At 30.3% G+C, this 23,178-nt stretch overlaps 2 protein-coding genes across 3 annotated transcripts; both read left to right on the forward strand.

Moving 5' to 3' along the window:
• Nucleotides 1-1,434: 1,434 nt before the first annotated feature.
• Nucleotides 1,435-10,850, forward strand: LOC113514397 (facilitated trehalose transporter Tret1-like). Its single transcript, XM_026898479.3, has 7 exons — nucleotides 1,435-1,764; nucleotides 2,625-2,780; nucleotides 3,811-4,009; nucleotides 5,649-5,839; nucleotides 6,370-6,749; nucleotides 7,834-7,945; nucleotides 8,206-10,850. Exons 1-7 carry the CDS (start codon nucleotides 1,722-1,724, stop codon nucleotides 8,469-8,471), a joined length of 1,347 nt encoding a protein of 448 aa, XP_026754280.2. The 5' UTR covers nucleotides 1,435-1,721; the 3' UTR covers nucleotides 8,472-10,850.
• Nucleotides 10,851-10,951: 101 nt separating this feature from the next.
• Nucleotides 10,952-17,516, forward strand: LOC113514426 (facilitated trehalose transporter Tret1-like). Of its 2 annotated transcripts, none has more exons than XM_026898516.3 (7): nucleotides 10,952-11,148; nucleotides 12,876-13,028; nucleotides 14,010-14,205; nucleotides 14,701-14,891; nucleotides 15,459-15,844; nucleotides 16,355-16,466; nucleotides 16,822-17,516. In XM_026898516.3, exons 1-7 carry the CDS (start codon nucleotides 11,094-11,096, stop codon nucleotides 17,091-17,093), a joined length of 1,365 nt encoding a protein of 454 aa, XP_026754317.2. In that variant the 5' UTR covers nucleotides 10,952-11,093; the 3' UTR covers nucleotides 17,094-17,516. The 2 variants fall into 2 exon arrangements, with proteins under 2 accessions (XP_026754317.2, XP_031764230.2); XM_031908370.2 differs by lacking the exon at nucleotides 10,952-11,148 and adding an exon at nucleotides 11,211-11,428.
• Nucleotides 17,517-23,178: the final 5,662 nt, after the last annotated feature.

Raw genomic sequence — 23,178 nt, forward strand, 5'->3', positions numbered from 1 at the left:
TGCACGATAGCGATTCCTTTGTTGATATAAATTACATTTATTTCTTTATCAAACTTTTAGACTACAAGATATTTTGATTACCATTATGTCGTTAATTTGAGGGGATGCTCGTCACTTTATTTTACTAGTAACGCCCCTTTTTCCAATCAAAGCTTCGTATGGTTTTTTAAAATAAAATACAATATATGTCACGCTTATAACGTAGCTTTTTATAGGTGAAAGATTTTTTAAAATAGGTTAGAGAGCGTTTAAGTTCAATCATTATAAACAGACATACATACATAAAATAAAATATTATTGGAGACAGTAGTCTCATAACGATATATATAATTATATAAACAAATATATACATAAACATACACATATTTAAAAGCACACATCCAATGACAAAGGAAAATGAAGAGAGAACACAAGAAAATTGTACTAAAGGTAGTAGGTATTTTTGTTATTTTTTTGCTTTTTTTATTTACTTGGGTACTTCTGTCCCATTCGTTTTTCAACCGTGAAGCAGTTGTGTTTGCATGGCTGTGTTTCGGTTTGAAAAGTGGGATATGGCAGTGAATTTACAGGGTACGGAAGAATAACACCTGAATCCTCAGGAATGGCAACGCATGGGGGGTATCATGGAAGAAACAGTATACTCTGTTTTGTCCATGGTAATGCTCATGTCTATAGGCGACTGTTACTACTTTCCTTTACGTGGTCCGTCAGTGTGTTTGCCATTCTAAGTTTTAAAAAAAAAAGGAAATAAAAAAAAATTAACAGAGGATAGTATTATTGTCTTTGATATCTGTATATAATATTTAGTCGTGTAGCTATTATTTATGTCATTATTTAAGATAAGATTAAAATAATAATGTGTACATACAATGCAATTGTATAATATCTAATTATGATTATTTAGTATAATCTTATCTAATTTTTGTGCTATGTTATTTTTGCTCAGACCTTGTGGATTTTTGCGTATATACATTTCTTACGTATTTTTTTGCTTACTGGATTACTTAATTTAATATCCTAATTGGCGTATATCTTATTTATTAACAATTTATGAGTATTTTTGAGAATTCTCAATTATTGTGTAATAATACGTAATATTTATTTTTTATTTAACATGATAATTTCTCCCGCTGAGAATCGATTTTTAAATGTTTTATTCACTTGACCGATTCTGATATAACACAATTTGTTACGTTTAGCTCAACATTTAGTTCTTGTAATGAAGTGACAGACAGACATACGTTACCTTTCAACTCCTACAATTATCATCACATTATTGTAATCAAATACATCATTATTTCATATACATAAATTAGCATTCCATGTTACTATCTAATCATATTAAGGTAACGATAAAATTGTATCAGTTGTACTAAATGTACTTATTTATATTAAAACAAAAAAACAGTATATAAAAATGTTTAAGAAGTGAAGTTTGTGTTTATGTTTTTTTTCTAATGACTTATAATAATATATAATATAATAACTTATAATTATTTAGTGACTGAAATATATATGATAAAAAAAACTGATTTAAATAATAATATCGTCACGTATTACTGATTTATATCTCTGTATAATTAAATACTAATAAAAGAAATGAAACAATACGCATATTATAATAAATCATTTTATTTTTATAATCGCCAATCAATGTACTTTTTTAAAAGTGGTCAATAAAAATACACTTCGATTTCAATTGATAATTATTTAATAGCATAATGAAGGAATATTTAAGGAAACAAATATTTGTTTCATTATGTGGTAAGTATAAAAAAATAATAATATTTAAAGTGAGTCGTAAAGATAATTCTTAATAATAGTGTTATAAATGTGAAAGCGAAAGTTTCTTTGTTTTCTTTTTATATTAATACATTATTAGTTCAGCCAAATGTCATGAAATTTTGTGTACACTTAGTATGTGGAATGGAAAAGAACTAGATTATTTTTTTCCTAGTCAATCAATATATCCTGGTCAGATGATCAATGTTCTTTTTTGGGGACGACAATTATATGGTACCTTCTACACTATCAGTGAGAGTTAAGTCATTCGTTTATCCCTTCCTCTCCCTTAGATGTCGTAAGAGGCGAATAAGGAAACTTAATAGTCGAGCAATGGGCAGCAGCTCTTTTAAAACATCACCAAAAGCCTAAATACGAATGTGGTAATTGCCAATTGATGTGAGCGTGATCATTGCCACACTTGGCTGCCGGGTGGTCAATTATACTAGTAACATCCCCCTTATGCGAAAAACTTATGTACAGCAGTGGACAATTAACGGCTGATATGATAATGATGATGATGATGAAATAAACTTTCACACTTATAATGTTATTACGAATATAGCATGAATAAGCAGAAGGGCAAAACATTATTAATAATGGACTTTAACAGGCTAATTGTTAGTATATACCCTATTAGGTCGACCTTCACGCGGTTTCCCTTTCATTCATTTTTGTTGAATTAATCACGAAGAACCAACTGACCTGATTTCATCCCTTATTTATCATCTCTAACTCCGCTAGCATATACTGATAGCGCATACGAGATTCCATCTCCACCCGTTTACAAAAATACAAATAAAAATAAACAAGGATTCTATGAAGATACATTTTTTTTTCAGTATATCTGGGCCAAGTGTTAGTTGGATACGCCATGGGGTGGTCTGCTCCAGTAATAGCAAAACTAGACGATCCTAACCAAAGTCCTCTGCCTGGTCCGATAACGCAAGGCCAATCGTCTTGGATTGCATCTTTGTTGTACATTGGTTGCATAATTGGTATGATAATTGATACATTATATATATTTTTTAGAACTACTATACTATATTGCTGTAAGCCGCAAATTTTCTATGTAGCTTCACCTAGCACATGCTATATTTTCTCTGTGATGCCTGTGACATGAATGCGTGGCTATTTCTAAGGACTAAGAAGTTATGTTTCTGTACCCTGTAATTTCATTGTCATTTTATTATAAACAATTGCCGTGGGGTCCTGGTATAAATGGACCACTTCTTCCTTTCTCGTGGGTGTCGTAAGAGACGACTAAGGAAGCTTAATAATTAAAAAATGGGCAGCAGCGTCGCTGTTAAAACATTACCAAAGCAACTGCGGTTGTTCACCCGCCTATTAAACGTGGCAACTACTGACAACACCTCTTTATGGGGGAAGCCAATGTTCAGCAGTAGCGTTCACATATCATCACCATATTAGCCAATGTTCGGCTAATATGGTGATGATAATTATTATTATAGAACATTAATTAATATAAGAATATTTTTAATATACCACTAGCATAATGCTCCTATTGCATCTTCAGTTACTATCACAGACTCGTCACATGACACATAAACCATGTTGTGATTTCTTCTCATTCGCAATCTAATATTTTAAAAGTGTATTAAGAATATTTTTTGAAATATTAAATAAATATCTCACTCTCAAACCGAAACACGGCCTAGCAAGCATAGCTGCTTAGCATCAAAATTATAAGAGGGAAAATCTTTTAGCAAAATAGACAAGTTTACAAAGTTGTAGTATATGACCAATAATAAAATACAATCACAATTCCAGTTTCTTCTATCTTTAATCTAACTGAGAACAATTTTGATTCTCAATATCAATTCTTTAAAAATACATTTAATACAATTGTCGAAATAAGTTTTTTTCCTAAAAGTAGCCATTCTCACATTATATTTTTCCCCACACAAACCTCCTAATAGTATTGCTACTTTTCAATCCTAGCTATCTATCTATCTAGCCTATTCCGATCCAAGTTCTAATTTTTAAATTACTACTTCCATATTCCAGGTCCTAATATATCAAGTTATCTATCAAATACAAAGGGGCGAAAATTATGTTTCTTCATTGCTGGAGTTCTGATTATATTTTCATTCATCCTATTAGCAGCTGCCAGGAACCTGGTCATGATCTATACTGGAAGAGTAACTATTGGCTTGGGAATTGGGATTATAGCAGTTTTAAATCTAGTTTACATTGGTGAAATAGCGTGAGTATCATCATAGATAGAATGGAATTCGTATTTGATTTAGTTAGTATTAATTATTAAATTTATTATTATGGTTCCAACTACACTTTTATACAATATCGATACAACCTTACGTGCCATATTTTTTTTTTATTATTATTAATTGATGGACTTACTTCAAATGATTATTATGACATCAAGTCAAGTTTACGGCAAAAAATATATTATTTACAACATATTATTATAATATCGCCGTGTGTGCCCCAGCATAGAATGGGCCACTCCTTCCTTTCCCATGGGTGTCGTAATAGGAAACTAAGGGAGGGCGACGGATGGGCAGCAGCGTCTCTCATAAAACATCCCTAAAAGCCTATCTGCAGTTGCCAACACGCAAGCCAACTACTGGCTAAAAACCCCCTATGAGAAAGTCTTATGCCCAGCAATGGATAGTAAACGGCGAAAATAATAATAAAATTATATCTCTCTACATTTATCCCAATATATATTATAAAATTATTAATACCATAATAAAACTAGTGCAAATTATTTAAATAAAATAATCACTGAAAAATGACATTTACTGGGATGTTAAGTTCGCCAAATGTATATTATATATATTCACACTGTGCATTAAAGTTTAAATAAATAATATGTGTTTTTTTAAATTTATCAGATTGCAAGGATTTTTTGTGAGTATTACGTTTAAAAATAGTTACAATATCAAACAAAAAAAACTCGTATTTTTGACCTAATTGTAACGTCAAATGTGGTTAATTCGTATTATGAGACCGACAAATCATATTGACAGAAGAGATAAGTAAATATGATAACAGTACATAACTGCGTAAACACTATGACTGCTGTTGAAATAATTTTATCTTAACTAATATTACAAAACCTGTGCCACCCCTTCCTTTCCCTTGGGTGACATAAAAAGCGACTAAGGAAACTTAACGATCGACGGATGAGCTGACTGCGGTTACCAACCCGCCTGTCAAGCATGGCAATTATTGGCAAAACCCCCAATAGAGGGAACAATGAACAGTTAATTGCTGATTATAATGATGATTTGGCTGAAATTATTAAGAAGACTCGATGCGGTTTGGGAGGTGGTAAATAACGAGAATAATTCAAGATATAAATCGTAAACTTGTATATTGAATAAACCGCCTAGAACAAAGGTTGTATCGCGAGTGTGTATAAGATAACACATTCAAGTTACGTTGATTAATTTAGATCACTTACAAATTAGGGAACGGTGCAAAGTTTGCTTTGAAATTATAAATAATCATTGTGCAATATTACATGTAGGCACAATGATGATGATGAATATTATAAATAGGAAAAAAATATTTTTAGTTTGTAATGGATAAACTTAAAAAATACTTAATGAACTTACTGAATTTTAAAAGTTTCACCTGCAGAAATACATTATCAGAGAGAAAGAGAGACATAGCGTGTATTCTATTTTTAAAAAAGTCAAACCTGATCAGTTTGGTCGCAAGTTAAATAATAAAAGGATTTATGTTTCCCTAAATCCTCCCGAAAAGCCTCCTGTTTCTGTGATGCGACAAATTGGAATATCAATGACGAATTGCTTAATATTACTGCTAACATGATTGGTGGTTACGCATTAATTAAATTTTTGTTCTATTTATAGGTCAACAAACATAAGAGGAATATTGTTAACTGGAACAGGCATATTTTCTACTCTTGGAACTTTATTGATATACTCAGTGGGACCTTATGTTTCATATGCATCCACTTCGTACATAGGACTATGTTTATCGATTTTATACATAGTTGGATTATATTTTATACCCGAGACACCATTATTTTATATAATGCAAGGTAAATTGCGAATTCACTTTTAATTCTTTGTGTGTCGAAAAAAAGTAATGAGTTATACTAATGTTTGTTGGCTCTTGATGGAATTTGTAATTACCTTCATAAGTAAGAACATTTGCAGTTTTTTCTTTTATTATAATTGATCCACGTTTCATCAATCAAATCAATTTTTATCTATAGTTCTCACGATTTTTATTCTTAACTGTTCATACATAATAATATATACCTACGACAATGCCTGCGATCTTATTGATGATTGGTGCTATCGGTGAATGTTTTAACTTTGTTCAATCATGGAACATCATATTACGTTTTTAATATTTAAATCTTTAACTTAAACATTGTTAACGTAGATTTGTGATATTAAGTCATTGCAATATTAATCTTAGATAATTATATAAAAAAAAATCTTATAAAGAAATCACACCAACTCTTAAACATCCTACTATTATATATTGTTTCTTGTCAAAAAAAGAATAAATAACATTATTTATTTTATCAATATATTTAAAATAAAAAATTTATTTATTTAGGTCAGAGCGAAGCAGCTGAAACAGCGCTAGTTGCACTTGGAAGACAAGACGAAATAGATAATATACTGAATATGAGAGTTAAAAAAGATCAAAAAAGCATCGCACAATTGAAGGAACTAGTTAGTGAAACCAGTAATAGAAATGCTTTAATTATAACACTGACATTAAGTATATTACAGCAAATGAGTGGAGTTGTAGTTGTGGTATTTTTTGCTACAACAATATTTGAGCTAGCAGGTTCATCTATACATCCAAATGTAGCTACTATTGTAATTGGAATCACACAATTGGTGTCTAGTTGCATAGCTCCATTTGTTGTTGAGAAAGGAGGAAGAAAGGTTTTATTGCTTTTCTCGACAACTATATGTGCTAATAGTTTAGTAAGTACAGAACTTTTTTATTAAGTTTTGTTTTTATATCTTCTCTCAGAATAGTATTTACATGCAACTACGTGTGCATGATCATGATATATTGTTTGCGCAAGATAAATTAGTTGCTTATGTTTTTTGTAATTTTAAATAATATATGTATGTCAGATTTCGTGACGATTAATAGAAGCGTTAATGTGCTATGAGGTAACAAACAAACAAATTACTTTCATATTTACAATACTGTTTTATAATTGTTTTTCTTTTGATAATTTTCAAACATGTGACATCCTACAGAATGTTACAAATGCATAATTATTGCTCAATATCTTTTTTACATTGCTTACATATTTTCATCTAACTTTTGCCCACAATTTCGTAGATGTGGATTATGAAGTAATAAAATACACCACTACTAGATGGCGTATCGAGATAAAATATATACGAAATTTTAAATGGGACTTTCATGAATACAACTATTTTTTTGCACAGTGCAGAAACAAACATACTAATAAACTAACAAAAATTCTAAGAATCATTGCTCTTAATTTTTATTTCCATGTTATGTCCATGCTACTGCCCATTGTCTATAGGCGACGGTTACCACTTTCCATCAGGTGGGTCGTCAGCTTGTTTGCCCTTCTATGTTGTATAAAAAAAAATTTGGAAGTTTTCCCCCATATATTTTTTTACCATATTACCTTAGACATTGTTAAGAGCGTGGACTATATATTTATTAAAAAGCTAAAATTTTTAGCTTTTTAATATTTTTATAAACAACGGGCACCATCACAACAAGACTTTCATACTATGACACTAGATGGCGTCATTTGTTAAATTAAAGTATACATAGTTCATAACTCCATCAGTTTAAAACCGATTTGGGTTTTTTAATCTTAAAAGATATACTTACAGAAATTTTATCAAAATTGATTTAATAGTTTATTTTTCAGGTCAAAATAACTAATTTTGTCACAATTGAAATCCACTGTTTTTGTAAGACAAAATCTTTAATTATTATAAAATATATTTTGTGGTTAGCAACAGGCATTTTTTACTTATAATTTTATCATTTTTATAAGTGTATTTGTTTCAGGCTATACTAGGAATTTACTTTTTCATGGATTCCTATGATTATCCAAATATTGAAAAAGTTGCATGGTTGCCTCTTGTGACTCTTATAATATTCTTTTTGTCTTACGATTTTGGTGAGTATGCTATTTTAATGTTAAAAGTTTTAAAAAATAAAAATAAAATCATTTTTGACTTGCAAGTACAACAATAATAATGAACAATAACTTGTACTTATTGTTTGATATATCATACGACGACGACATATTTGGTTTATTTATTCCATTGTAACATTAGAGATGATCTGTGGCAACACTGTGTGGTTCTCACTATGTCATCGCGTCATAGATAAAATTGTGCCTACTACATAGAAAATTAATCCCTAATACCTTTTTAGGTTTTGGTATTATTCCTGGAACATTTGCTGGAGAGATGTTCCAACCTCAACTAAGAAGTATCGGATCTGCAGTAACTGTGACTACAGCTTGGCTTTTTGGCTTTGGAATATCTACCGCGTTTGGGTACATGATTTCAGAGTTGGGAGGTCATATTACTTTTTGGTTTTACTCCGGCGCATGTGCTGTAGCAACATTGTTTACAATTTTCTATATACCTGAAACTAAAGGAAAAACTTTGGAAGAAGTGCAAGAAATGTTAAGATAATGATTGTTTTCCTAAAAATGGGCGCCATATAAACCACTTCTATTTTGTACTAGGCTATGCGATTATTTTTATAAAAAATTGCCAGGAATTTCTAATAATCATTTCCTAAAACATTAGTTTTAAAGAAACACCAACCTTTAAGGATGTTTGATATTCTGAATACAGATCTATTTGTAATGCAATTAATATTGTTAATTAATAAAGGATCTAAAATATGATATGATATATGATAAAGACCATTTAAACGTTCGCGTTGTTTATACATATTTCAATTACACAATCTCGACCTAATTTGGTCCTGTGACCACGACGTAGTGCAACCCACGTCGAAAGGTCGGCAATAAAGAAACAGGTATGTGAGTACTATTTACCTGTAAAGGCTTTTACATCGTTTTGAGTCCCGATTGTGTATTTAACATTTGATAAGGACTATTATTATTATTTTATATTATTACTGTTAGTTTCTTTCAAATTGACGTTACTAGACTTTTAAATATTTGTATAAGAATATAAAATCTAGTATGCATATAGACCATTTGAAAAATTAAACTACCTAGTTATAAATTAAGATCTGACAAATTGTAAATAAACATCTTTAGTCTTATTACAAAGTGTGCCGATGTTAATAGCTTAATAAATAGCTTATGATTATTTACTATTATATTATAATTTACATACATACATATTTGTCAAAAATTTAATAAATGTTAAATCTACTCTAATTCTTTAATTCGATAATTAGTCAAATTGTTATCTGTCAGTCGCTTAACTAAGCCCACCATAATATCTCAAGGTTTTGTATCTTTAGTTGTAATTTCCATATTACTTCTCAAGTTTCAGTTGTTATGGAAACAAATCACTACGTAATTCTTTAATTACTTGCAAATGTTTTCGACAGTGTTAGTTAAGATGTTTATAAAATTCTTCATACAACTATATTTAACTATATATTACTACAAATATTATATACTACTTGTAGAATAAATTGAGCAATAAACTACTTATATTATAAATATATTTTTTACAGGTAGATAAGTTATTATTTCGTCGTGTGGTCCCGGTATAGATTGGGCCACCTCTTCCTTCATATATTGTAAGAGGCAAACTTAACAGTTTAGGAATGAATAGCAACATCCTTCTTAAAACATCGCTAAAGCCTAACTGCCGTTGTCAAACTGTCTGCTAAGCATGGCAACTAGTGGAAAAAATCTCCCAATAGGGAGAGGTCTATGTTCAGCAGTGGACAGTTAATGGCCGATATGCAAGCTATTACATAGGATGGTTACAAGCAGAAAGAGGCGATGTAACAGTTTGATTTTTATTTTTAAACTTTGGCTATTGCTGCTATGGTTAATAATAAAAAATACAAAACTACTTTATGGTCAAGTTATTTTGAACACTAAGCAGTGAAATAAAAGACAAGTGTCTGTCATTTCAAAAGGCATAAATAAATAAGGCACTGGTATCTAAAATAGACTTATAATTAAATCATTATTTAATCATCATTTCACCCATTAACTGTCAACTGCTGAACATAAGCATTCCCAATAAGGACGTTTTGCTAGCAATTGTCACGCTTAGTAATCGGGTTGGAAACCTATGTTAGACTTTTAGAGATATTTTAAAAGGGACGCAGCTGCCCATCCGTCTACCACTAAGTTCTTTTAATGGCCTCTTATGACACCTACAGGAAAGTGTGGCCTATTCTACGCCGAGACCACACGGACAATAATTAAATATTAAAAAATTAATAATAACAAATTAATGAATTAATGATTTATGATGTAGAATCCTGGAACTTAACAGTAGGACTGGTTTATAAACTTAAAGTCTGCGAGCGAGATGATCGGGAACGAGGAAATTTGACGAATTAAATTGGTTGATATAGCTATAGGTTGAAAATAATGAGCCAGCTATATTTATCGAATCAGCAATGATGGGGAGAAAAGTCTTGAAATGGAAGATGTACAAGACGGCCAGTGTACAGGACGACGACGAAGTGTGGGGGCTTCACAGATATCCTTCTAGATAAACCAATTTCCTAAGTATAAAAATGCGAGAAGGGAAGAATCGCACATGCTGGAAGGACTTAGGGAACCTCTGACTGACACTAGATTGATGCAGACTTATATCATGATCATAATCTGCTACAGAAAATATTAACTTTGCAAACATATTTTTATTTATTAAACTTTAACACCTAGACAGTGTAAATGGTAGTCTAATTTTACTATATAGCGTTAAAAATAAGCAAGATATTACAATAAAAATTCACTGTTAATTGTTAATTGTTCTCCGCTTTTTCGTATATATTTGCATTGAACATACTGTGTTAGATTAAGACTTATGGCATAATAAAATATAGTTTCGGTCTAATAATGTCCTGCTTTAATTACCTCTTATGTTTATCTACTCGTACAGCTGTCATAATAAACGTTTATTATTTAAGTACACACTTGTCGCTTAACACTACTTTTATTTGCTAGACGAGAAATAAAGTATTCTTTACTGCTGTATCATTACATTTTCGTTGTCGTCTTTCAGTTAAATCATATCATTGTGATCAATGCAACGTGATTGGGTGCTCACGTATTGAATTGTTGAAAACTGTGTTTTAACGAAATGAAATTGAAAATTGAAAGATATGTGAAAAAACAATTCGGTATAGCTGTTTTTTGTACGTATTATTTATACTTGTATAATATAATTGTAATTAATACTAGACTAATATTGTAATAACATGGAGAACTTTTATGGTAATCCATTGTTACAGTTCGTTGAATTTATCTGTAGAAGTAGCATCAATGGATCAGATACGTGTGTTATACATTTCCATTTCAAGAATAAGACAATGGATGTCATTTTTAATACAAAATACATAATACTAATTCTCAGGAATAGTAAAAGTTACAGTAATAATAAATAAAGTAGCACAGTGTATTTTGAGATGATAAATGGTATGTCAATCTTTTAATCAAGACGACATATAGCCATTGTCGTACCAAAAATGTTTCGCTAACATTTTACAGTAACTTATACATACAGCTTACGCATAAATCAATCGCCTTTGACAAACGGACTCGTCCCAAGAATGTCATTTAATCCTAATAATTAAATTTCAAATATTTAATGTAGGCGTGAAAGGCTTAAATTATTGATTTGTCTCGACACCTCGGTCCATTTATGGTTAATACATTGTATCCTTCTAGTACGAGTATTATAAGTGCAAAAACTAGTAAAATGTTTGTATGTTTATTACTGAAGGGATTTGAATTAAATTTAATACACAAATATGATATATCCTAATTAAAAAGATAGGATACTTTATATACTGATTTATGCAAGTAAAGCCGCAAGTAAAGCCGCAGGAAATAGCTAATAAATAATAAATATTGCTCGACAAATTGCACAGCGCCATCCTAGAAATGAATACATAATAAAAAATATGAAACTAAATCTATATAATAAAAATAGATAAACTATAACCACGCATAATTTTTTGTACTGTGATTCTATTGTGTAATGAGATATCATCAAGGTCATTAGATAAATTAGCTTAAATAGAAAAACGAGTGCATGTAGAATGCCATACGAAACAAAATCAGTCATCTCTTTATTTTCTACAGACAATTGTTTATACAAATGTATATATACTTAAAACCATAACAGTTATTAAGAGCTATATGTATAGCTCTTAATAACTGCAATAATTATGTCTAAGGTAACACTTTACATTTTTTCATAATTTCAATGAAAAAAAGTCAAGCAGGCTGTTTGGTTAAGGAATTTAAACTCCATCATGGGGGTTATCAGCTTGTTAGCCATTCTAAGTTGCATATAAAAAGGTTTGACAGTGAAACAAAGATATTAATGACTGCTCAAAATCGATCTGGATATGTTAGCATAAAAATGTACTTAATATCTTAGTCATACTGTTAAAATGCCGCTGTGTGGTCCCGACGTAGAATAGGCCACCCTTTCCTTTCCCGTAGGTGTCATAAGAGGCGACTAAGGAAGCGCGAGGGATAAAAAATACCCCCCAAGGGCGAGGCTTATGCTCAGCAGGGGATAATCAAAAGCTGATACGAAATATCGGACAAAAATCTAGTCACTTTAACAAATGGCATTGTAATTCAAATTTAGTCTTTTGCAATGACAATAATTAGATAATTGCAGCTTTCCACATGTTATTTGTCTTCGTTATTTATAAAAATATCTTTACTTTTCTTGCACCATTAGAAAGAAAAAATATTGCTTATTTAAAGTAGTCTAAAAAAAGAAAAAGGACACGTCTTATATATTTTCTCACTAGAAACACAGAGTTTATTTTGAACCGACTAAAAAAATGGAGTACAACCAAAAGACTTCTACTAGAAAATTAATAAGTATTCCAACTATTTGCAGTGTATATAGGACCAATTCTTAACGGATATGCCACAGGATGGACGGCACCTATGGTGCCTATACTAATGGATAATGCGCAATCTCCACTAAAAGAGCCGCTGACAGCAACGCAAATATCATGGTTGGGATCTATAGTGTACTTATTTCTCTTTGGTTTGTATTCTCATTATTATAATTTTCAACTCTTTATAAAATATATCATGAAATCTATTGTATGTTACTATACTAAATCTTTTCTGGAATTATCCCCAATTTAAGTTTTGTTTCTTTCATCAGTAGAAACTTTTGACTATTCAATCATTATACAATTGAAGTCAACGTTGAATGAATTTAGTAAAAATCCATTAGTTATCGGTATAAATTTTTAAATAAGAATCCTAATTAAAATTATTCAATCAATCAATTTCACACTGTTTTGTGTATTGTAAGTCCATTTTGATTATCCTCTTTCTATATTTGTAACTTCTCTATGGGTTATACAATCCTATAATCAACATTTTTGTACATCCTTACAGGATGAATCAAATAAGTGGGTCCTCCAAATTAAATTTAAAATGATAATTAATATTAATTTTTAATTTATTCTATAAAATATATATTATGTTATATAAAATATCAATTTTCATTTAAAATTTAGTTAATCTTGTAATTTTTTTAATAAAACAACAATACAAAAGTTTTATATACCTACATATAGTTTGGCATGTACTCTTAATATTATTTACCGTTGTAACTTTTATAATTTTACAGTATGAATAGTGCACTATTGTTCTTTTACTAACTTATATTGTTACAGTTTAGCATTTTTGTTTAACAGTTTTGGTCTGTATTTTAATTTTTATAAATACACCTGAAGATTAACTTTCGGAACTGGTCGTGTGTATAAATAATTAAAACATTTTAATGAGGACAGTGGAACAAAGTACAAATATTCTGAATAATATTAAACCGTCGATATAATGAAGATCTTTCAAGATATCACAACACAAACTGAATTATTGAAATGAAATATTAATAAATTAGCCCAGAAGTTTGAAACGCACGATAATATACATCAAAATAAATCATAATTTAGGACATTAACTAGTTGATTTGGGAAGAAAGATATTAAAAATGTCATTACTTTTTTTTCAGCGGCAGTCATAGTCGGTTACATAGCAAATATAGTGGGTAGAAGACTAAGTCTGATAGGCGGTGCTGTATTCACAATAACATCCTATGGTTTGCTAGTAGCCCCAAATATAGCTATGTTATATACAGCACGCGTATTTCATTCTATCTATACAAGCGTTAATGTCTTCCTCACATTGGTATATATTGGTGAAATGGCGTGAGTATAAGTCTTTTTTATACAACTTGGAATCATTTACAAGTTGACCCATTTGGTGTTAACTGAAAACCATTACTCAGATTTATGCAGATAAGGATCAACATTGTGCTTATCACGGAGTACATTGTAATACTATTTTTATGGGGTTTCCATTCTTGAGGATGGCATGAAGGTATTATGTCTCTGTACTCTTTAATTTCACTATCATATCTCACCCTTAACAACCGAAATATAATTATACAAATACGGGGAAAACACAAATGGGACTGTGATACAAGTGACTTTTTACAGTTTCTCCTCTGACATGTGGCGTAAAGGTTGCAGAACATTCTAAAATAAATTGAAAATATTTACTCTTTCCGTTGCGTAATTGAAAATGCTTTCTGTCCAGATAGCTAATTTATTTCTATGCCAAATTTCATCTAAACATCTATAGATACTTATAAATATCTGACATAAACTTTTAAATATATTAAATTAGAAATTTAATTTCAGGTCATCAAACATAAGAGGAATATTATTAACAATGACAGCTGTATGCCAAAATCTTGGATGTATATTAGTATTTTCTGTAGGGCCATATATACCTTATAGAATGGTACAATATTTACCTATTATATTAACTATTGTATATATAATTGCTGTATTTCTAATTCCTGAATCTCCAGTATATTATTTAATAAAAGGTAAGTTCCATTAAAGATACTTTATAAAATGTATACAGTTTGATATAAAAAAATATTATACTATCATTCATTTGTGCCAGTAATCTAGTTTTCTTATGTTTTTTTTTTTAAAGTACGCTATTCAAATTTAGATCTGAAATTTCGACGTATTATTTCGATATCAATTGTAAACACAGTTAAGTTATTGATAATGAATCCTGGTGTTAGATTCAAATTTTTTCCCCCTTTCAATAAGAGCAACAACTCAAAATATGGGTATAATGGGGCCTATAAGAAAATCAGCGCTACTAACAGTGAGTAATGTGCCCGCTGTTCATGGCTTAATGCTGGGATAGTGATCCTTTAGTATTTTTTTTTTCTCTTTTATAATTATAATTGAGTATTTCTTATGTGAAATTGTTCTGTGGCTAATAAACGTTTTCTATTCTATTCTTATAACTAATCAAATTTTGTGATATTTCAATTGCATTTGATCAAAATCACAACTATGATCTAAACTGTCATATATGAGACGTCTAACGATACTTCTCTACGATTTTTCTTCAATTAAGTTATATTACATTTCAGGTGACGAAAAATCAGTTATAGCAACTCTCCGTAAATTTGGAAGAGATGACGATATCAATCAACTGTCACTCATGACCGAAGAATTTAAGGTGTCTCATTCATCCACAACGCCAATACGAGAATTGTTCACAGTGAAAAGCAATAGAAAGGCATTTTTTATAATGCTAGTATTAACAACCTTACAGTATATCAGTGGGGTGTTAAATATACTATTCTTTGCCACTACTATTTTTGAATCAGCAGGATCTTCAGTAGATCCAAATATCTCAACCATAATTATTGGAATAATTTTCACTGTAGGATCATTGATCTCGCCAATATTTGTTGACAATTATGGAAGAAGAATATTGCTATTAATATCAACTTTCGGATGCAGTTTATGTATGGTAAGTATATTTCTATGTTGTCTAGTAACTCTCAACCCCTACTCAAAACTACGATGTTAATATAATTAATTACCTCAGCATAAGGATAGATTTCGTGGTTCAATTCTCGTACAAACTAATGTAGGAAAAATCTTTTTGATTTGATATTACAATTGAAGTTATTTTTTTTTAACCAATTGCTATAATAAGGAGGGAAATGTTTTTCAGATGTAAACAGTATCTATGCAAATATGAATATAAAAATTTTGAAGCAACTTTTACCTAAATGGCTTAATAGCTGGTTTTATAAGTGTGATAATTATATTCGTATTAATTGTTGGACATTTTAAAACTACATGATGATATGTAGTATAAAACACATTAAAATAGCATCAAAAACTTACATTTTTATATAAGACACAAAGACATATATGCGATAAAGTTACAAAAAGTCGACACTTTTTATAACATTATCAGATATATTTAATACATAAGTAGATATAAGTATTTATAAATTGTTTTTTTTTTCAGGCATTATTGGGAATATACTTTTATTTAGAACAGATAAACCAAACATCAGTTAGCTCTCTTAAATGGTTGCCTCTACTCTTAGTAATAGTATTATTCTTTATTTTCGGCATTGGTAAGTAACCTGAAAAATAGAATATAAAATATACATTTATCATCATATCAGCCTGTAGACAGTTAATTTCTACTGTTAAACGTAGAATAGACCACCCCTTCCCTTCCCGTGGATGTCGTAAGAATCGAATAAAGTAGGGCGAGGGATGGGCAGCAGTGTCCCCCTTAAAATATCTCTAAAAGCCTAACTGCGGTTGCCTACCCGCCTGCCAAGCGTGACAACTACTAGCAAAACTCCCTTTATGGGGAAGGCTTATGTTCAACAGTGGATAAAATAATAATAAAAAAAAATATCCAAAATTAATATATTTTTATGATAAGATACAGCTGTTTTTTTAATAGAAATCGTTTTTCAGGCTTATCTACAATCCCAAACACATTACTTGGAGAAATGTTTGGGCCTAACGTTCGCACAATTGGATCTTCTATCTCCATCTGCATAGGTGGCATCGCTGGATTTCTCTCGACCAACTTTAGTTTTGGCTATTTATTGGTTTACTTTGGAATGCATGCAATTTTTTGGTATTTCACAGTCATTAATATTTTAGCCTTTGTGTTCACATTATTATTTGTACCAGAAACTAAAGGACTTAGCTTAATAGAAGTTGAAAACTTATTAGCTAAGTAATGTTATAAAGACAAATATGAATACATATAATTATAAAAATATGTATTGTTAGCGAGTTGCGGGCACTTTGACGTACAACACAACGCCGATAAAATGAACCTGAAAGATGTCTACTTGATCTTTTCTTGATCTTTACTTGATTTGATGTTTACTTGATCTTGAGCTACTACTTTCTGGACTATTAGTACATATATCTGTAATGACAAATGTCGAATAAAGTGACAGATCATAATCCTGCTTTTATTACACATTTTGGAAACAGCGTACTGTTTTTTTTTTCTTATATTCATTTCTAATTTGCAATCTACTTAACACCGGCTTATAAATATGCAGTAGTACATTAAGAAGTTGAGGGCAACCGAAACAACGTTGAAAACCCTGAATTACTTTAAAATATTGAACTCTAAAAATGTATATCTCTCATTTTGTCTTTTATTTAAATCCAAATTATAAGCCTATAATTAATAATAGTACTGTTTGTTCAAGTACACGAAGGTAAAAACCCCAAATATTAGAGGTAGTTCCATAAAATTTAAAGTTAAATTAAACTTTGGAATTGACGAGGTGATTAGCTTTGGATTATTTCAATGTAATTTCTATGTTATTATAAGTTGTTTGAATCTGACATTATTATAAATTTATGAATATAATGGGTTGTTAATTGGGTTTCATTAATCTTTTGGCTTAACAATTTGCTTTTAATTGGTTTCGATATAATAATATGAATTTCACGATAGGGGTATTATGTAAAATGAAAAGTTCACGCAACGTCACTGGTATTAGTCGTAGGTATATGCAAATATCTGAGTGAATGGCCTAGATGTTACCTATTAAATTAAAAGTTATTTATTATTAATTGATAGATCAACTGATCCTATAAATGACTACAATAATAATATATAATGGATAGTATTATTTTGAACTAGTTATCGATTCAATCAATATCTACTATCAATATGTCTTAACTACTGGTAGGTACCAAAACCTGTTTTTTTATTTAACAAACTTCACAGCGAATTATAATGAATCAGGAAAATATATGGTGCAGTAATTCAATATTGTAGACTTGAAATCGTGTAAGTATTTTGATGTACACATATAAAATCTTGGAGCGAAGTTTGATTGGCAATCAGAGTTCCACAATACGGGCATTATGTCAAGAAGTTTTAGTATTACAGCAGTATTCTGATATACGGGGCTATCTGGGACTCAGGAGATAATACTTGGGCGAAGCTTAGCAAAATCATTTTATAATTAATTAACAAATTTTATTTACAATAACTAATTATTACAGTAATGTCTATGTTATATTGTAACTTATTCTTAATAACATGATAGTTTATTATACATTATAACCAGATTTTTACCACGATTATTTATTTACTTTGTTTTTTTATGAAATTAATCGCGAAAATCTGAAAATTTCATAGAATTATTTTATATTGGAAATTGAGTTGAAAGAACCTACTTAGGTAATTACTACAAGAACATAATAAAAACAATAGACAGTAAATACAATGTTACTGTCTGGAGTGTTCAACACCTGTATAAATAATAACAATATTTTTGACGAATACAATAACTAAATAAAGACATTAAATAAATATGTTTTACCCGCGGTTTCGTTCGCGTGCCCATATTTATCTGTATAAAAATAACATATCTCCGTCTAAATCCTAAATACTACGTATGTACCAAATTTTATGACAATTAGAAGCGAACCATCAAGACTCTAGATTCACTCTAGAAACTATCGACGTCAATTCTTGTGAGGATCATCACAATAGGCCAACTGAGATGCTTTCATCCTTTCCTATCATCCCTCACTGGTGCCTCGCCAGTGTAGACCGATAGTGCGGGCGGATTTACTATTCCATTATTACCTACTCATTAAAAAAATAAACAAACTGACTTTTAAATTTGTAAATATAAGAAATAAATTATTTAATCAGAAAACTGATTTAAACTTTAATTTTCTCTAATATCATTCATATTCTTCCTATTTTTGTGTTTCCGAAGAAATATAGTTTAGGACAAATCGATGGTAAAATTATTCATATAAAATAAACTAAAATTCATATTCATATTGTAATCAAAAAATTGTCCATTTTAATAGATATTTATTTGGAAAAAATGTTCAGTTTCACTGGTAGAACACTCTTTTAATAAGATGCTAATAAAATAAGCATACTATATTTTTGTGACACACAGAATTTTACTATCAATAAATCCTTCAAACGTCTCTCGATGAATAAAGATAATATCGAATAACAGAATAATACCGCCGTTAAACAGATGCCAACGTCAATAGTGACCAATTTCACGCGACGCCGCTCTTCGACATTAGTTAACGAATATTAGGGGCAAATATTAGGGACACTGGAAAGTTATTGCTTACTTTTATAATAATAATAAACTATACTGCGTACAAAACGTAAACAAATCTCTGAGTGCCATAAAAAAGGCAGCATTTAAGCTACTCACAAAAAGAAATTGTATCTGTAGTATGTGAAGGGTTCGTTGGATAGAACAATAAAATGGAAAATACTGAAAAAAGATATATTTTTTCTAGTACATGTAATATTTAAAAATGACGGTCTCTATTAACAAAATATGAAGCGTGTATGACAAGATTGATGAATGAAATAAAAAAAATATTTTGGGAGACAGGCGTGACAGATATGTATGTATGTATGTATGAATTGGATCAATGAAATAAAAAAAAATATTTTTAAAAGTGAAGTAAAAAAACCTCAACAGAAATATAATTACAATTCTTTTAAATTTTTTGTGTACGCGTTACGCAATTACATCGCCGTTTTTGGACGGATTTTGATTATTCTTTTTATCGATTCAAATTGTGCAGAAGATAAGGTTATATATCCTTAATATTGAATACTCTATATTCTATTTTTTGTTAGCAATTGTAACGGTGAATTTTAAAATCAAATAACTTTATTTTAAGGCCTATAGGAAATCTCTTTCTATATTATTTATTACAACCCATCAAAATTAAAATAAATTAATAATAAAATATAACCAAATAACTACTTTGTAGTTCGAATAAAATTATCAAGAGTAAGTTCTAGATTATTTATTATTGTGCTGGGTTAGAAAGTTTATTATTGTTGTTCTTGTTTGTTATTTCAAAACACAACTAGTAACTTTAGAAGTGTTTGACATAATTAAAGGTCGTTGTCCTTATTCGTTCTTGTGAAAAATTATTATGAACGATAAATGAGGTCAATATCAATATAGCCTTCTCAATCTTACTATTGTTATAAAAAAAAAGTTTCTACGTTTTTTTTTTTTAAATAGATGATAATTCATGGAATGGAATTGTAAACCCGCTTGTGCTATCGGTATATGCTGGCGAGACACCAGTGAATAGGTAAGGACGAAAGCGGGTCAGTTAACTCATCGTGACAAATCAATTAAGAATAAACCACGTTAGTTTTCAGGGGGAACCATGTGGAGATCGATCTGATAGTATATTGCTAACAATGGGAACACTAGTCCCCATTACTAACAATTCCTTCTCCCACAGTTTGTGAGGTTATATGCAAGTTTATATGCTTGTCACTTAATCAAATCTTAATAGCTGAACGAATTTGAATAAAATATGACACAAGGGTAGGTTGTATCTTTACTTAACATATAGGATACTTTATATACTGATTAGCTTTTACCTGTGACTTCGCCCGCGTGAAGCGTGACGTAATGTTTACTGACCGGAATAAAAAATAGCCTATATCCTTTTCTCCCCCATAGAATATGTGTATAAAAAATTTCATAGCGAATGATTAAGCCGTTAAGGCGCTATAAGGTAACAAACAAATACACTTTTACATTTATAATATTAGTAAGAATTCACGCGTTCATATCAGGAAACGGTTAGTTAAAAAATTATGTTATCTTTAATACAATTGCAAGTATATTATGTTTATATTAATACTGATTTATGATTTCTTGATAGTGCAATTGATTTCAATCTGTATAGTTTACTTCCATATCGAACCCTTATTAATTGAAGTTGATTATTCACAAATTGAAATCTTCCATTATATTCGTACTCCAGTAGATTTGAGTTAAAGATGGAATAAAAAGAACATCTAGATAAAGAAAAAATTAAGTATTTTTTTAATCAAATCTATCCTTTATAATGCTAAAAAAAAATATTCCGTGAAAGTGACAAACAAAAATTGCCACTTTGTTCTAATTTCAAAATTATTTATATAGACTTATGCAAGTTATAGGTACGTAATATAATGACCCTGGAACACCTTAGCGACTTAACAATAGCTGAACTATTTGACCAATTCTTTTTTTGTTGTCGTAGAAGAAACAAGAATTATATGTAAAAAAAAAAAATAAAAAAACTAAAAATTTGTTATTCTAACAATTTTTTTTTAATCAAAAGGAAAATTGTGATCTCATTTTCTTCATTAGTACCGGTGCAAATCCAGGGCAAGCAGATAGTTTATAATAAAAATGTTGATGAAGCTGCAAGCTAGTTTGCTAACAAGAACAAACAGACAAAGGGATCCTATAAGATTTAATTTTAGATATGAAATCATACCCGCATCTATTTTGAGGGGGACGTCAATTTCATCTTACTCTAAACACAAATACGTGATCACAGATTCAATATTCATCAAAGAATCAATAAAGTGAACAGATATGTCCCTCGTTTGTCGTTTCTATCGTTAAATCTTGAAATCTGAAGACGGATCGTAATAATAAACCTCGGAAAATATCTAATACAATCTAAAGATTGTCCGATCATTCGTATATAGCAAATTTGAAGAAACATGATTTGTGGCTATTCTTACAATTAAGCGAATAAATATATCCGTGTATATAGATCAAAAGAAAACATCTGCCTTAAAATTGTTGTTTTTACATTGCTTGTCTTTGGAGTAAAATAAAAATACTTTACATACCTACAACTGAATCTTCACGTTCCTGGAACTCACTGCCTGAAGATATCTGTCCACTACGAACCAAACATACTTTCAAGAAAAGAATATAAACTCATCTTTTGTATAGTTTTTAATTGAACAGAGAAGTTGATTATCATGCTAAATAAATTACCTATACCTGTATATAAAGTAATAAGTTTAAGTGCATATATTTATATATATATATATATATATATATATATATATATATATATATATATATATATATATATATATATATATATATAAACCGCCTTCATGTATCTCTGAACTTCTCAAAGGATGGCAAATAGAATGTAAATGCCATTAGTACAAATAATATTAATTTAAATATGTGTAACAAAATGGGTTATAAACGTACTTTGGCAGGTTGGAATAGGCATGTGAGCGAGACTCATTTGAGTGCTAGGCGACATTTTAGTGAGTGGTTATACTTTGGCAAACCTTCCAGTGGGCCATTCTATGAACGTATGATCGAGTCACGTAAGATATTTAAGGGTAGACTGAGATGGTGTCAGCGCCATCAGGAACAAATCAGAATGGACCAAATAGCCACGCATCACTCTGGAGGTGACTTTAAGAGATTCTGGAAAGCCACCAACAAGCTGAATGTTAAGCCTGGCACTCCGGTGAGTGTTGATGGCGCTTCCAGGCCTGCACATATTGCTAAAATATTTAAGGAACATTTTACAGTGCGCTCACCTTTGGGACCATCGTCTCGGGGGGTCTCTCATCGTCTCAATGTTAGTGGTCAATATACAATGTCAACGAAAATTGTAACCAAAGACATTGAGCATGCAATTAACAAAATGAACAAAGGTAAATCACCGGGGCACGACCACCTCAGCATTGAGCACCTGAGACATGCTGGCTCTCATCTTCCACGGGTACTCGCAATGCTATTCAATGTATGTGTGAGTCACTCGTATTTGCCTCCAGATTTGATGTCGACTCTGGTGATACCCATTGTCAAGAGCAAGACTGGAGATATGTCAGATAAATCAAATTATAGACCCATTTCCTTGGCAACTATTATAGCCAAGGTGTTTGATAGTGTGCTGAACTATTACTTACATAATCATATAAATCTTCATGACGGACAGTTTGGTTTTCGGCCCGGGTTG

The sequence above is a fragment of the Galleria mellonella genome, unplaced genomic scaffold, assembly GCF_026898425.1.
Source record: "Galleria mellonella isolate WM207_F2 unplaced genomic scaffold, CSIRO_AGI_GalMel_v1 utg270, whole genome shotgun sequence".
NCBI lineage: Eukaryota > Metazoa > Arthropoda > Insecta > Lepidoptera > Pyralidae > Galleria > Galleria mellonella.

What these genes read in the sequence shown, in the direction of transcription:
- LOC113514397 (XM_026898479.3), top strand. Translation starts at nt 1,722, where the DNA reads ATGAAGGAATATTTAAGGAAACAAATATTTGTTTCATTATGTG. An exon ending in GTTTACATTGGTGAAATAGC is followed by an intron (nt 4,010 to 5,648) that starts GTGAGTATCATC and finishes TTCTATTTATAG; the next exon opens with GTCAACAAACATAAGAGGAA. An exon ending in CTTTTTGTCTTACGATTTTG is followed by an intron (nt 7,946 to 8,205) that starts GTGAGTATGCTA and finishes ATACCTTTTTAG; the next exon opens with GTTTTGGTATTATTCCTGGA.
- LOC113514426 (XM_026898516.3), top strand. Translation starts at nt 11,094, where the DNA reads ATGAAATTGAAAATTGAAAGATATGTGAAAAAACAATTCGGTATAGCT. An exon ending in AGTGTACTTATTTCTCTTTG is followed by an intron (nt 13,029 to 14,009) that starts GTTTGTATTCTC and finishes CTTTTTTTTCAG; the next exon opens with CGGCAGTCATAGTCGGTTAC. An exon ending in TCGGATGCAGTTTATGTATG is followed by an intron (nt 15,845 to 16,354) that starts GTAAGTATATTT and finishes TTTTTTTTTCAG; the next exon opens with GCATTATTGGGAATATACTT.